Here is a 12,784-nt window from a genome sequence, read left to right on the forward strand (position 1 = left end):
ATACCAGAATTCAGTACTGGAATAATTACGTATGGCCTGCTTCCAAGAGTGAATCTGAAGCCCCTTGAAGTCGAGCATCTGAAGTAGAATCTTGGGCGTGTGATTTAGGAAGGTGTGTCAAATTTGGGATTTGTGTTTTGGGGATGCTGTATTTTATTTTCCCCAAGGATTTGCAAGTGATGGAGAATCACTGGGAGGGGCCATTAAGGTGGCATTGCTTGTTCTTGAAAAATATTTACGTAACGAGCTTTCCTTCATATGTAAAGGTGGTGCTACTGACCCGTATCTTAGCTGAGTTTCCAAAAAAAGAGGGTTAGCCAGTGAATTGTCTCTCATCAGTGGTCCTGCTAACACCAATGCTGTCCCTTGAAGAAGGTGGTCAGGATTAGGAAATCATTCAACAACCGATTATGATGTTCTCAACTAAAATATACCATCTTGGGTTCTAATACCAAAAAAAAAAAAAAAGAAAGAAAGAAAGAATTCAAGGGTAAACCTATTCGTGGAAAGTCTAGGCTTTTATTTTTCTAGGGTGAAAGGTTGGGGAGGGAGAAAGGAATATACAAAAAATTAATTGAGATCCCAAGATAAATATTGAATAAATAAATAAATAAATAAATATCCAAATATTTATTTGTTGAATGCAACTCTGTGCTAGGCAGTTCTGGATGCTGAGGTACCTGGGTGAGCCAGACATAGGATCCCTCCTTTTGTGGCATTTACATTCTTACGGGGACAGATCATAAATAAGCAAACATGTAAGTAAATAAGTTTTATAAAGAAGATAAAACAGGGCAATATGTCATGAGTCAGGAGGATGAGAGGAAAAGGACTCTGGAAGGAAGCGACATTTGCCCTGAGGAAGTTAGACAGAAAGAAAAGCATTGAAGGAATCGAGAAGAGCAAGTACAAAGGCCCTGAGGCAGGGACAAGCCTGCCTGTTTGAAAAACAAAATGGCCAGTGTGCCTGGTGGGGAGAGGGTAAAGGAAGAGTAGGGGGAAATGAGATTGGAAACAGGTGAAGCTTCATCAGGCAGAACCTGTAGGCCATAAGCAAAGTTTGAATTTTATTCTGGTTGCAATGGGAATCCATTAGAGGGCCTCACACATATTTTCTGTATTCCCCAATCAGGATTCAGAGTTTGATAACAGGACAAAATACATTAAGACAACATCCTCAGGAGTCCTAAAGAGGGATCAGTGAGAGGCTAACCAGAGATAGGGAGCAGACAGAACCATACGCTTAGAACTACCCATGATACCCTAAGACATTTTCAGGTTCAAGCCATTCCACAGACTGTTCCCTTAAGTGTTCTCTTCCCTCCAGGGTTTGGAGTCTGGTAAGCTCTGGTGACCTGTGCATCCTGAAGAGGACCGAGAGGCCCGCTATCGCTGTATTCTAGGGGTCACAACCCCTTCAGAGCCCTGCCGGCCCCGCTCAGACATCATCAACATGGAGTTCTGAAGTCCATGTGGCTCCTAACAGTGAACCAGGTGACCTGTCTCCGTAGAATTCACATCCCTATTACCATCGTATTACATGTGAGGGCTGGAAGGTAGCTTTGGTTCTCAGTCACACCACATCCCCAACCCCCCAAATTAACAGATGGGGAATCTGAGGCCACAGAGAGGTTGCTGATTTGTTCAAGCACAAATCACACACGTTAGGAGCAGCATCAGTGCCGAAGCCATGTCTCGCACTTCCATCCTCCAGCACCTCCCTGCTCCGCATTTCATAGCCGCCTCTCACATGAGGACGTCTTCCTCCACCTCTGGGTGTCAACATCCTTGTCTGCAAAATGGGGTGATAACACTTTCCTCCCTGGGATTGAATGTTGAATGAAGAGTTGGATGACTTAAAAGATGCAAGCTGGGTTTGCAGCATGTCAGAGTTCTGGGGATGCGAAGTAGGAGTAATAGTACTTGTTTACAGTTGCCTGGGCAATCCGACCGGCAATGGGAATGTTGAGAGATTCTGCCTCATGCCATGTGTTGACTTTCAGGTCTTAAGGAAAATGCAGAGACGCCACAGTAGTAACACGGATAACGGGCCACCTGAAAGGTAGGTAAAACCTCTCCTGGTTTCGTTCTATCTGGAGGCTCTGGATTTCAGGTGGTCTTAGGCAACCCAAATCTGAGTGAATAGTACCCAGCCTTCAGGGTTGCTTGTGAGATGATCAAAGGAGGTCTGGTTGGAAACTGCTTTGCCCAGTGATGGCACGTACTTCTCAATACAGCAGCTTGCTGTTGCTTTAGGGTAATTTCCAAAGCCTATGGGACAGGGGATCCACTTGGCTTATTGCATCAGTGATTGTTCCCGTTGATTTTAACTTAGGTGAGTGAGTGAGGACACAGAGAGGCTAACAGCGCTGAGAGAAGATTTTTATTATTTACCTAACATATTTACATAACATAAATGTTATTTGTAATTCCCAAGAGGGCGGGGCACACCTTACCAGGAGGCACCACTGTCAGGAGGCAGGAAGAGACAAGGAGTAAGCACAGGCCACAGCTTTTATTAGCAGGTGCCATATAGATAAATAGAAAAATCTGTGAAAACACTCATGAGCTAGCATTACTGTCTAGTGAAGTTTGAGAGACTCCACACCATGGAGATGTATTCTCATGCTAACACTCTCCACCTGTGCTACACACACATCCCAGGAGGGGGAGCTGAGCTTCTCATCTTCACATCCCATGGGGGAGGGGGTGCTGCAAGCCCAAGGTTGACGACGAGGTCATAGTGTGTCTACCAGTCCCATTAAAACTGAGTTTTACATCATCAACCCTGCCAGTTCTACAAGGAAGAGCATTGGCCTTAAGTCAGAGGACTTTAGCCAAAATCCCAGCTTAGCCATTTTCTACCTGTGGTGCCTTTGGCAAGGGATTCCACCCCTGGACCTCAGTTTCTCCCCCGATAAAATCCATAATAAAACTCAGGGTTGTTGATGAAAGAGTATGAAAATGCACAAACACGGCCTCTGGCTTGTAATAAGCGTGCCTCTTGGAACTTCTCTAACTTCTGAAGACAGAATCGCCATCTGCTCTTGAGTGAACCATGGGGTCTTGGTGGGCAGAGACTGCAGCAGAAAAATAATGGCCACCATGTATTGCGTGCTGACTCTGCACCTCCCTCACACTAGCCTGATGAGTCCGGGGCTATTTTTACCGCTCTTTTTATGGTTGAGGAAACTGAGGCTGAGAGAGGGGAAGTAAATTGCTTGAAGTCACATAGCCAGGAAGCAACAAGCTGAGGTTCAGGCCCAGCCCATCACCACCCTCAACCCCCCCATCATTCAAGCTTTGTGTCCCCACATAATGATTGCATCCTATCTGGGTCGATCCTCTTCTCCTGGGCTGCCTCGAATTCTAGCCCTGAAATGGTTAAGTTGGAAGCACAGCCTTGGTCCTCCAAGGAATATGCTTTCCCATTTAGGCTGAAATCTCAGCTGGATACTGAGGAGGGGCCCAGGGAAAGGAGGCCCGCTATAAAAAGCCCTTTGGTGGGTTGAGTCTTCGCTGGTTGCTCTAGAGGCCCCCTGAGCCCAGTAAACTCCATGCTGTTGAGCTCAGGGGGCCAGGAAGGCTTTCTAGGGCCCATTGGCGGAGAGAGGCTGTCCCCTAGGTGGGTCAGCATGGGCACCTGCCAGGACTACTGCTTTCTGAGCTCAGTTTCTTAAAGTGCAGAGAAAGCTCACGGCCCCTTGAGGGTCACAGCCATGGTGTCTGTTGTTGTTGTTACTAATATTATTTTTATTGTTATCCCAAGCCCAAGGGAGTAGGACCATACATCTCGTGGGTTTGGGGAGCCAGCAGGGATAGGCCTTGGGGAGGGAGAATGGGTAGCCATCTCTAAGCTCCTTCCCTTGCACCAGGTTTATGATCATTACTTCCCAGGTCAAGTTTATGGAGCTAGAGAAGCCAGCCCTGAGACTTCTCCAGGCCAGCATTTCCCCTGCTGGGTTTCACAAGTGTCCTCCAAGATGGTAATAGGTTTCCCACAGAATAAAAGAATCCCATGGTCAGATAAGGTTGGAAAACACTAAGTTTCAACAAAATTAATTTTTTCTTCAGTTGCAGGCCTTCTCAGTGCTTTTAGTAAGCCCATTCATTCATTCTTTCAAATAGTATTTATTGACGATGCTGTGTGTGCCTGGTGCATTGTGCTGGGCAGGAGAGAGACAGTAGGAACAAATAATCGTGATCTTTGACCTCTTGGAGCAAGGCCTAGGCTAAAATGCTGTTCTTGGTGCTGGACTGAACGTTAGAATCACCTAGAGGGATCTCACAAACTGGAGATGTCAAGGCCCACCCCCAAAGATTTTGATTCAGTTGGTTAACACTGGGTCTTAGGCACCAGTATTTTTCAGAAGCTCCCCTGAGCAATTATAAAGTGCCTTCAAGGTTGAGAGTCACAGATAGACAGTGAAATGACAGTTGGGGACAGTACCAGGCAGTGGGTCAGGATAGAGTGAAAACACTGTCATTGTCTGGGAGGTAGAAAGGACACCACCAAGCAGGAGAAATTTTAGCTGCAATCTGATGAATGAGCATAGGTGACCCAGGTGGGATGGGCTGGGGGTGGGAAGACATCCCAGTGTCTGTGCAAAGACCCTGCGGTAGGAAGCCCTTGGGCAGTGAGAACAAGGCACATGATGGCACTGGAGTTTGGACCCAGAGCATCCAGAGCATCTGACAGTTTTGTCTCTCTGAGCCTTGGTTTTTTAATCTGTAAAATGGGAATGATATTCATCCCAGTGGGTAGTGTTTATGTGAGCCTGCAGAAGGAAGTTTAGAATGGGAAGCCCTTTTAGTGGGACAGTGAGATAATCAAATACGTGTTTTTTTTAATGATCCTGGTCTCCAAGTAGAGATTATGCAGTCTAGTGTGATGCTCTTGGATGAAAACTAGCACACGTTTACTGACTACCTACTGCGTACCCCAGGTTGTGGGGCCCACAGAGGGTGGCTGGAACTCAGCTCTCACATCAGTGAGGTCGTGACATATTTTAAGTACCCTAGAGGTCTGGGAGGTGCCTTGGAGGCGAGCAAGGGGAGGGAGGCTCTCTGCTCCTCCCCCGACAGGTGTGACAGGTGCACACCTAGCAAATCAGTTCTTGTTTCCACATCGTGCTCCCATTTGAAAAGGGGGCAAGCCCAAGAGAGATGACCTCCAGACCTCCTGGGTGTGGGGCAGAGCATACCTTGTTTGGGGTTCTCCATTCTCGTAGGGGTAATTCTGGGCTCTCTGCTCCTCCACAACATCTCTCAGAGAGCCACAGAACCCTTAGCCAGGTGCCAGTACAGGAGGCCATGCTTGGAACTAGAGAAGGCAGTTGGCCCTGGGGGTCCCTCTAGAAAGATTTGAGGTCATCGTTCCCATAAATTGAGCACGTGCTCTGAGCTGGGTACACTGAAAAGGCTGTGCTAAATTCGATCGCACAGGAATTCTGTAGAGGAATGGTGCTTCTACCACCTTCCGGTGAGAAAAGTGAGTGCCAGATTGCTAAGGCCCCTAGAAAGCATGGGGCTGGGGTTTGAATGTGGGCTCTTCTGTGGAGTCTTCTTTTTTTCTTTTTTTAAAAGATTTTATTTGTTTATTTCACACAGAGAGAGGGATCACAAGTAGACCGAGAGGCAGGCAGAGAGAGAGGGGGAAGCAGGCTCCCCACTGAGCAGAGAGCCTGATGCAGGGCTTGATCCCAGGACCCTGAGATCATGACCTGAGCTGAAGGTAGAGGCTTAACCCTCTGAGCCACCCAGGCAGCCCTCTTCTTGAGATTACTATCTGCTACCCTCCAAATACCAGCTGTGACCAAGGCCGGGCCCTCTTGGAAACTGGGAGTTACCAAATAATACAGGGCCAGGGTCCCTGGGTTCCTGAGGTTATTCTAGAATCATAGAATCTGTGTTGGCTTTTCAGTAGAGTAGAGTAGTAAAGAAAGCAGGCTCTGGGGGCGCCTGGGTGGCTCATTGGGTTAAAGCCTCTCTCTGCCTTCGGCTCGGGTCATGATTCCGGGGTCCTGGGATTGAGGCCCACGTCAGGCTCTGTGCTCAGCAGGGAGCCTGCTTCCTCTCTCTGCCTGCCTCTCTGCCTACTTATGATCTCTGTCTGTCAATAAATAAATAAAATCTTTAAAAAAAAAAAAATCAGGCTCTAGAGTTAAGTTGAGTCTCTCCTGCTCTGTCCCTTACCAGCTGTGTGACTCAGGACGTGTTACTTTCTCTGTGCCTCAGCTTCTTGATCTGTAAGGTGGGGCTGTATTAGTACCTAACTCACAGGGTTGATTGGAGGGTGTCATGATTCAATCAACAGGAAGCCGTTAGAAAAGTATCTAGCACACAGTAAATTCTCCAGGAAGATTATGACCCTGTTGTTGGTGCTGTCTCAGTTTTCCAGGCCTTCTGTGACAAGATACCGCACACTGGGTGGCTTAAAAGTTAGCGATTTATCGATTTATCGTGTCACTATTCTGGAGGTTGGAAGTCCAAGATAAAGGTGTGGGCGGGTCAGTTTCTTCTGAAACCTTTCTCCTTGGTTTGCGGATGGCTGCCTCCTTTCCCGGCGTCCTCACATGATCATCTTCCTGTGTGTGTCCATGTCCTAATCTCTTGTTGTAAAGGCACTAGACATATTAGATCAGGACCTACCCTAAAGCCCTCCTTTTAACTTAATCACCCACTGTAGGGACCTCATCTTCAAATATGGTTGCTTTTCTGAGGTCCAGGGGTTAGGGCTTCAACAGAGGAATGTTGGGGGGGCATTTCAGCCTGAAACAATATTGGGATGTTATTTGCTCCCCAATCCTCTATGGGGGTGCCGTCTTTCTCTCCCTACTGACTTGATGGGGCTCTCTTTTCCTCCCTGGCCCAGAAATCGCAGCCAAGCACTCAGCTCTGAGGCAAGCGTGGATGAAGGCGGTGTCTTTGAAAGTCTGAAGGCAGAGTCGGCCTCCCCACCCGCGCTCTTCTCCGGTCTCCCTGGCCTCCCAGCGGGCAGCCTGCCGACCACCCCTTTCCCATCCAGCCTGGTGCTGGGGGCGTCGGCCGGAGGTGGAGACGTGTTCATCCAGATGCCTACGTCCAGAGAGGAGGCCGGGGGCCGGGGCGAGGGGGGCGCCTACCACCACCGCCAGCCCCACCACCACTTCCACCACAGTGGCCACCGTGGGAGCTCGCTGCTGCAGCACGTGGGTGGGGACCACCGTGCCCATTCGGATGAGGGGGGCGACGAGCAGCCAGGGACGCCTGCCCCTGCCCTGTCCGAGCTGAAGGCCGTGGTCTGCTGGCTCCAGAAGGGGCTACCTTTTATCCTGATCCTCCTGGCCAAAGTGTGCTTCCAACACAAGCTTGGTGAGTCCGGGCGTGGGGGCATCGCAGGTGTGGCAGCCTGGGGCTTCACCTGTCAGGTCGGGGGCCCTTCATCCCACAGGCCAGGGCAGGGTTGCAGAGGCCTTCATGGTACCCAGTGCTTAAGAATGTGGGATTCCAAGTCAGACCTGGATGGCAAGCCTGGTCGGGCAGCTGTGTGACCTGGGACAAGTCACTCACCTTCTCTGAGCCTGTGGCGTTCTCTGTCCAGTGGGGGTTGTCGTTGGCCTTGCAGAAACTTCCTTTGCTGCTTGGTTGGCATGAAGGAATAGAGGTTAGTGACTTCGTGATGTTGCACACGGTGCCTAGTAAGCTAGGGCCGGGCCCGAGGAGTCTGAGAGGATGGCGCAGACCTCTTCTGTCCCGCAGGCATTGCCGTGTGCATCGGGATGGCCAGCACCTTCGCCTACGCCAACTCCACGCTTCGAGAACAGGTCTCTCTGAAGGTGAGTCACCCAGCAATCCAGTCTCCTAGGCACCTGTCACACGTGACCACAAACCCCATGGCTTTAAACAATACAGATTTACTCCCTGATAGTTCTGTTGATGAGAAGTCCAAAGTGGGTCTTTCCAGGTGAAGATCTGCTGTCAACATGACTATTCTCTTGGGAGGGTTCAAAGGAGATTACCTTGCCTTGCCTTTCCCACGTTCTAGAGGTCACCCACATTCTTTGGCTCGTGGCCCCTTGCCGCCTCCTCCAAGCCCACAACGCCACACCTCTGTGCCCACCTGTCTGTCCGTAGTCACATCTACTTGAGAACCCTCCCTTCTGTCTCCACTTCTGCTTTTAAGGACTCTTGAGATTACACTGAACCCAGCTGGAAAATCCAGGAGTCTCCCCATCTCAGGGTTAGCTGATTAACCATCTAAATTCCACTAACATAGCCACAGGTGATAGGGACTAGGTGATAGGGACTGGGATGGGGCCGTCCCCAGGAGGCCCCTCTTCCGCCTGCCACTCCTGGGCAGATCCCCAGTTGTGCTGTCCTTCTCCCACACCCTCCCAACAGCAGTGTCTCCCCCATGCACCCTTATCTACCTGGCCACTCCCACGGTTGAGGCCATCCTGCTGATGCTGCGGGTCCACCAGTTTCACCATCCAGCATCACCACCATCTAACCTCCGTGCGGCACTAACCAGGCCCAGCACACAACTGGGCGGCCGGCGGAGCTCATCTTGCAGATTTGTCTCAGCAGCCCAGGAGGGAGGCAGAATCCTTCTTAGCTCATTTTCCCAATGAGGAAGCAGTGGCTCAGAGACACTAAGTGCCTTGTGTATGAGGTCACACAGTCCCTGGAAGTGGTGGTGTCAGGCTGTCAACCCAGGCCTCAGGCCCACAGGCTGTGTTCACCCCCAGCTGAAATCCCAGCTCCTCTGGCCACCAGCATACAGGCCCTAGGATAGGTTACCTTGGTGATCTCAGTCTCCGGTGCCACCCTGGAAAGTAAACCATTCACACCAACTTCATACATGCGTCGGGGGGGGGCGTCAACTGAGATAGTGTTAGGAGGTGTTTAGCACAGGGCCTGGCGTACAGGAAACATTTAATTGAGCTACTTTTAATAAGCCTATGCCTTCTACTCTGCGTGTGATCCCCTAACAGCCACCATGCTCTCTGGTCCTTCTCTCCATCGTTTTCTGGTGCTTTCTTAAAACCATCTGGGCCTCTGTGAGACACAGAAGGCAGCTCAGTCTCCCCTTGACACTCGAGCACATTGAGGTCCAGAGCTGGGCCTGGAACCATAGGTTTCTTCTTGACCCTCAGTCTCATCTTCTTCATACAGACTCCTCCTGCTGTTATTAGAACAGCAGGCTGAACAGAACTATGGTAGCACACTTTGGGGGGCTCTCCCTCAAATACAGAAATATCCAAATGGTACCTTGGCTTAAATTTTAGGGCTCAGAGGATGCCTCTATCTGTGGATAGATGTTGTAGGTAGAAATCATTGAACCCTGTGAAGACACAGCTGATGTTTTGCCTGTCTATACACACGTTTTCCATGAAAGAGATTCTGCATGACCCTTAGTAAGTTTAGAAATATCAGCTTACTGCTGGAGAACTCTCCCCTTTTGTCCTTCAGAGTCTGGCTTCTCAGGGCATTGCTAATTCTCCGTATTCCACCTCTGGTTTGGATTTACAGGGGGATTAAACTGGAATCCATTATTTATTGGAGTAAGAAGGGCCGCTGAGTAGATCATTCACATGGATAAGAGCAGTTGTTTGGTTGAAGGTGGTTTCTAGGGTCATTAACCTTGACCGCTCCTGGAATAATGGGTGGATGGAGATGCATTTATTTTGTCTACCCTATGGAAATGTGCTCTGTAACCATGCGTGAGACACTGAGCTGTGTCTGGAGACGGAGCATTTACCAAAACCGCAGGGAAGGTTACACTGAGAAAGTTATGACCTCATCTCATTCCAGCAATGCAGCTGCCCTGATCTAGGAAAAGATGAGCTTTTGGGAATCAGCAGCGCAGGGGTCTGCATGAGTCTCCCAGACTTCACAGGCAGGAGCACACCCTGCCCGGCCCCTCCTCTATGTATTCCCCAGGATGGCTCTCAGTCTGAGAAGCTACAGGAAAACAGGAAACCAAGAAGGTTTTCCAGTTGGCTTTCTGGGGACTAATCAGAAATGAGGCTGGAGAAAGAAATAGGGGTGGTTTGGGGAAAGACTTTGTTGGCCACGTGTGTGAGCTTGAACTGAAGCCTGTGACCATGGCCCTGCGTTGAACAGTCAGGCCAGGAGAATAACCCCGAGGTCCAGGCTAGAAAAAGGGAGAGGAGAATTGGCCAGCCTATAGATCTGAATCGACTGCTGGGTTGTATAGTCTGAATCCTACATCCTGCCATTTAGTGAGTCGAAACACGAGCCCATACCAGACTGAAAGTTTGTGTTTTTGGATTTTCCTTCCTCCTTAGCAGAACTCTTGTTTTCAAGTGAGGGTACTGAGGCGTAACACATGTGCCCTTGAGCAAGAACTGTTTCCCCGCTCTGTGCGTCCCCAGTCCTTACAGATCTCCTTACAGGAACTGTGAACCAACATTGACTGCATGCAGGCACCGTTCTAAGCATTTCTTGTGAAGCGGTTCTCACAACTCTAATGGAGTCCCACTATGTACCCATTTTACAGATGAGGAGAGGGAAACACAGAGAGTTTCAGCAACTTGCCCAGCCCTGCCGTTACAGATCAAGTGTTTGAACCCAGGCCGTCTGGCTCCAGAATCCATGCTAACCATAGAAAACTTCCTGCTTTTTCACATAGCAGGTTCCACATTTCTGTCACCTTCTCTGGGACCACCCCTTGGGTTCCAGTGGGATGGGAAGATGCCAGTGCCCTTCCCTTCACCATCAGCCCTACTTCTTCTAAACATTTAAGAAAGGGAAAGTGGCCACTTGTCAGAGAACATTCTGGAATGTTTTGCGATGTGCACCTCTGACATTGTAGCATCCCTACAAGTCTCTTGCTTTGTCTCCAGGAAAAGAGATCGGTGCTGGTCATCTTGTGGATCTTGGCCTTTCTGGCGGGGAACACCCTGTATGTGCTCTATACGTTCAGTTCCCAGCAGCTGTACAACAGGTGAGTGGGCAGGGGGGTCTGACCTGTGGCGGGAAGGTGGGGGGGTTCTTTGCTGGGCTTGGGGCACATAGCTCCTTTATTTGAGAACGATGCAGCAGCTCTGTGTCATCTATAAGTTTTCAATTCCACCCTCTCATATATATATATATATGCGTGCTGGAGCAAAGCTCTCTAGTGGAAATATACCACAAGCCACATGTGTGATTTACGATTCCTAGTAACCACGCAGTGGGTAGGTGGGAGAGGGCTGACCAGGAAGGGCCTGTAGGACTAGGCTGAAACTCCAGCCAGGCTTCCAAATCATGTCTGTCCCTTTTAAAAATGGACTTTGAGGAACGGGCAGTTTCTCTGCTTTCTGGGACCCCTCCATAAAAGCAATTTGGGGAGTCAATTCTAAGGCATCAAGATACATCGCACACGCTGCTTTATTGTCTAGCCCAGATTATCAAGGTCCTGGTGGGTGGAGGGTGGAGGAGATAGCGTTTCCCAGAAACATGGATGAATTCCCAGCTCATGCCATTCTTTGGGCATGATCACATTCACAGGCTCAGACCTCTGTGCCCCTATCGAACCAGGGCTGTGTCAAACTGGCAGCACAGAAAGAGAAAAGCTTAGGAGAAAAGCAACAGAGTTGAGCCCCTTTCCGTAATAATGTCATCAGTCTAGAGTGTGTTTGTAAGTGATACCCATAGCCATTATCTTATTTTACCCTCCCAGTGACCCGGCAGGGTATTGCTGGCCCCGATACACAGGTGGGGAAACTGCAGCTTCATGAAGTTTTTCCTAATGAGCCTTAGTCCTGATAGGCAGTCTTTGACAGTGAGTTTGAATCTTCCTAGGATTTGAAATCTGATGACCAGCATCCTTCCACTTATCAGCTTTGTGCCCTTTGGCAAATAATGGAAAATCCTTATGCCAGTTTCCCCATTGTGAAACCGGGACCAGGTGATTCTTGCCTTATCCACCTGACAGGCTAATTATTTGGAAGGCCAGATGATATAATACAGGAAGAGTACTGGGCAAACTGAAACCCGGATATACCATAACGCTCTCATAATTAATACTATTCTTTCATGATAAATTAAAGTCCATTAAAGTTAATAGTGAACGTTAAAAAATAAATAGACTTGGGCACCTGGGTGGTGCAGTTTGTTAAGCATCTGACTCTTTGTTTCTGCTCACATCGTGATCTCGGGGTCCTGGGATCAAGCCCCATGTCAGGCTCTGCCCTGGGTGTGGAGTCTGCTTAAGATTCTCTTCTTCTGTGCCCTTTCCCCCGCCATGCGTGTGTGTCGTAAGTTGTGCTCTCTCTCAAATAAATAAATGAGACCTTTAAAAAAAAAAAGAAGAAGAAGAAGGAAGTAGACTCAGCAATCAATCTGCAAAAACACTTTGGCTCTCCAAAAAGCAAAAACAGGGGGAAAAAAAACCTAAAATGGTGAACTACAACCCAGACAGGTGAGTCTAACACCAGCTGGTGTCTGTGAATGAAAGCGGGAGGCAGATGTTCATTGTACTGCCATCACAGAAGTGTAACAGAGAAGCAGAGCCAACCAGCCCAGGGTCCCAGGGTAGGACAGGAGCGAGACAAAGGGCACTCAGAGCTTCTAGCCTCTCCCTGAGTTATGACGTGGATGACCGCTCCAACCTGGAAGCAAGGCGTCCTCCAGAGACAAGACTAGAATGCGAAAGGACGTAGATGGTATCGGGAGATGTGTATAATGTATATCTTCTATATATTGTATTTTATATAATAAGAGGGCCCAGTTTGTGCTATTTCCTGCCAGCCCAGCAGAATAGGTCAGAAGCATTCAGAAAGCATCCTCGCTGGGC

At 49.1% G+C, this 12,784-nt stretch overlaps 1 protein-coding gene across 4 annotated transcripts in view; it reads left to right on the top strand.

Moving 5' to 3' along the window:
- RNFT2 (ring finger protein, transmembrane 2) overlaps positions 1 to 12,784 on the top strand; it is a 71,783-nt gene that overhangs the window by 493 nt on the left and 58,506 nt on the right. For 3 of the 4 annotated variants that reach the window (XM_004753309.3, XM_004753306.3, XM_004753310.3), the window contains exons 2-6: positions 1,328 to 1,494; positions 2,004 to 2,062; positions 6,875 to 7,353; positions 7,741 to 7,817; positions 10,851 to 10,951. In XM_004753309.3, coding sequence (XP_004753366.1) covers positions 1,471 to 1,494; positions 2,004 to 2,062; positions 6,875 to 7,353; positions 7,741 to 7,817; positions 10,851 to 10,951 — 740 coding nt within the window. In that variant the 5' untranslated portion in view covers positions 1,328 to 1,470. Of the gene's footprint in view, positions 1 to 1,327; positions 1,495 to 2,003; positions 2,063 to 6,874; positions 7,354 to 7,740; positions 7,818 to 10,850; positions 10,952 to 12,784 lie in introns of those variants that run through there. The other variant, XM_045073564.1, reaches the window with a different exon arrangement.

This window comes from Mustela putorius, unplaced genomic scaffold, assembly GCF_011764305.1.
Source record: "Mustela putorius furo isolate JIRA1106 unplaced genomic scaffold, ASM1176430v1.1 tig00537248_pilon_pilon_pilon, whole genome shotgun sequence".
Taxonomy (NCBI): domain Eukaryota; kingdom Metazoa; phylum Chordata; class Mammalia; order Carnivora; family Mustelidae; genus Mustela; species Mustela putorius.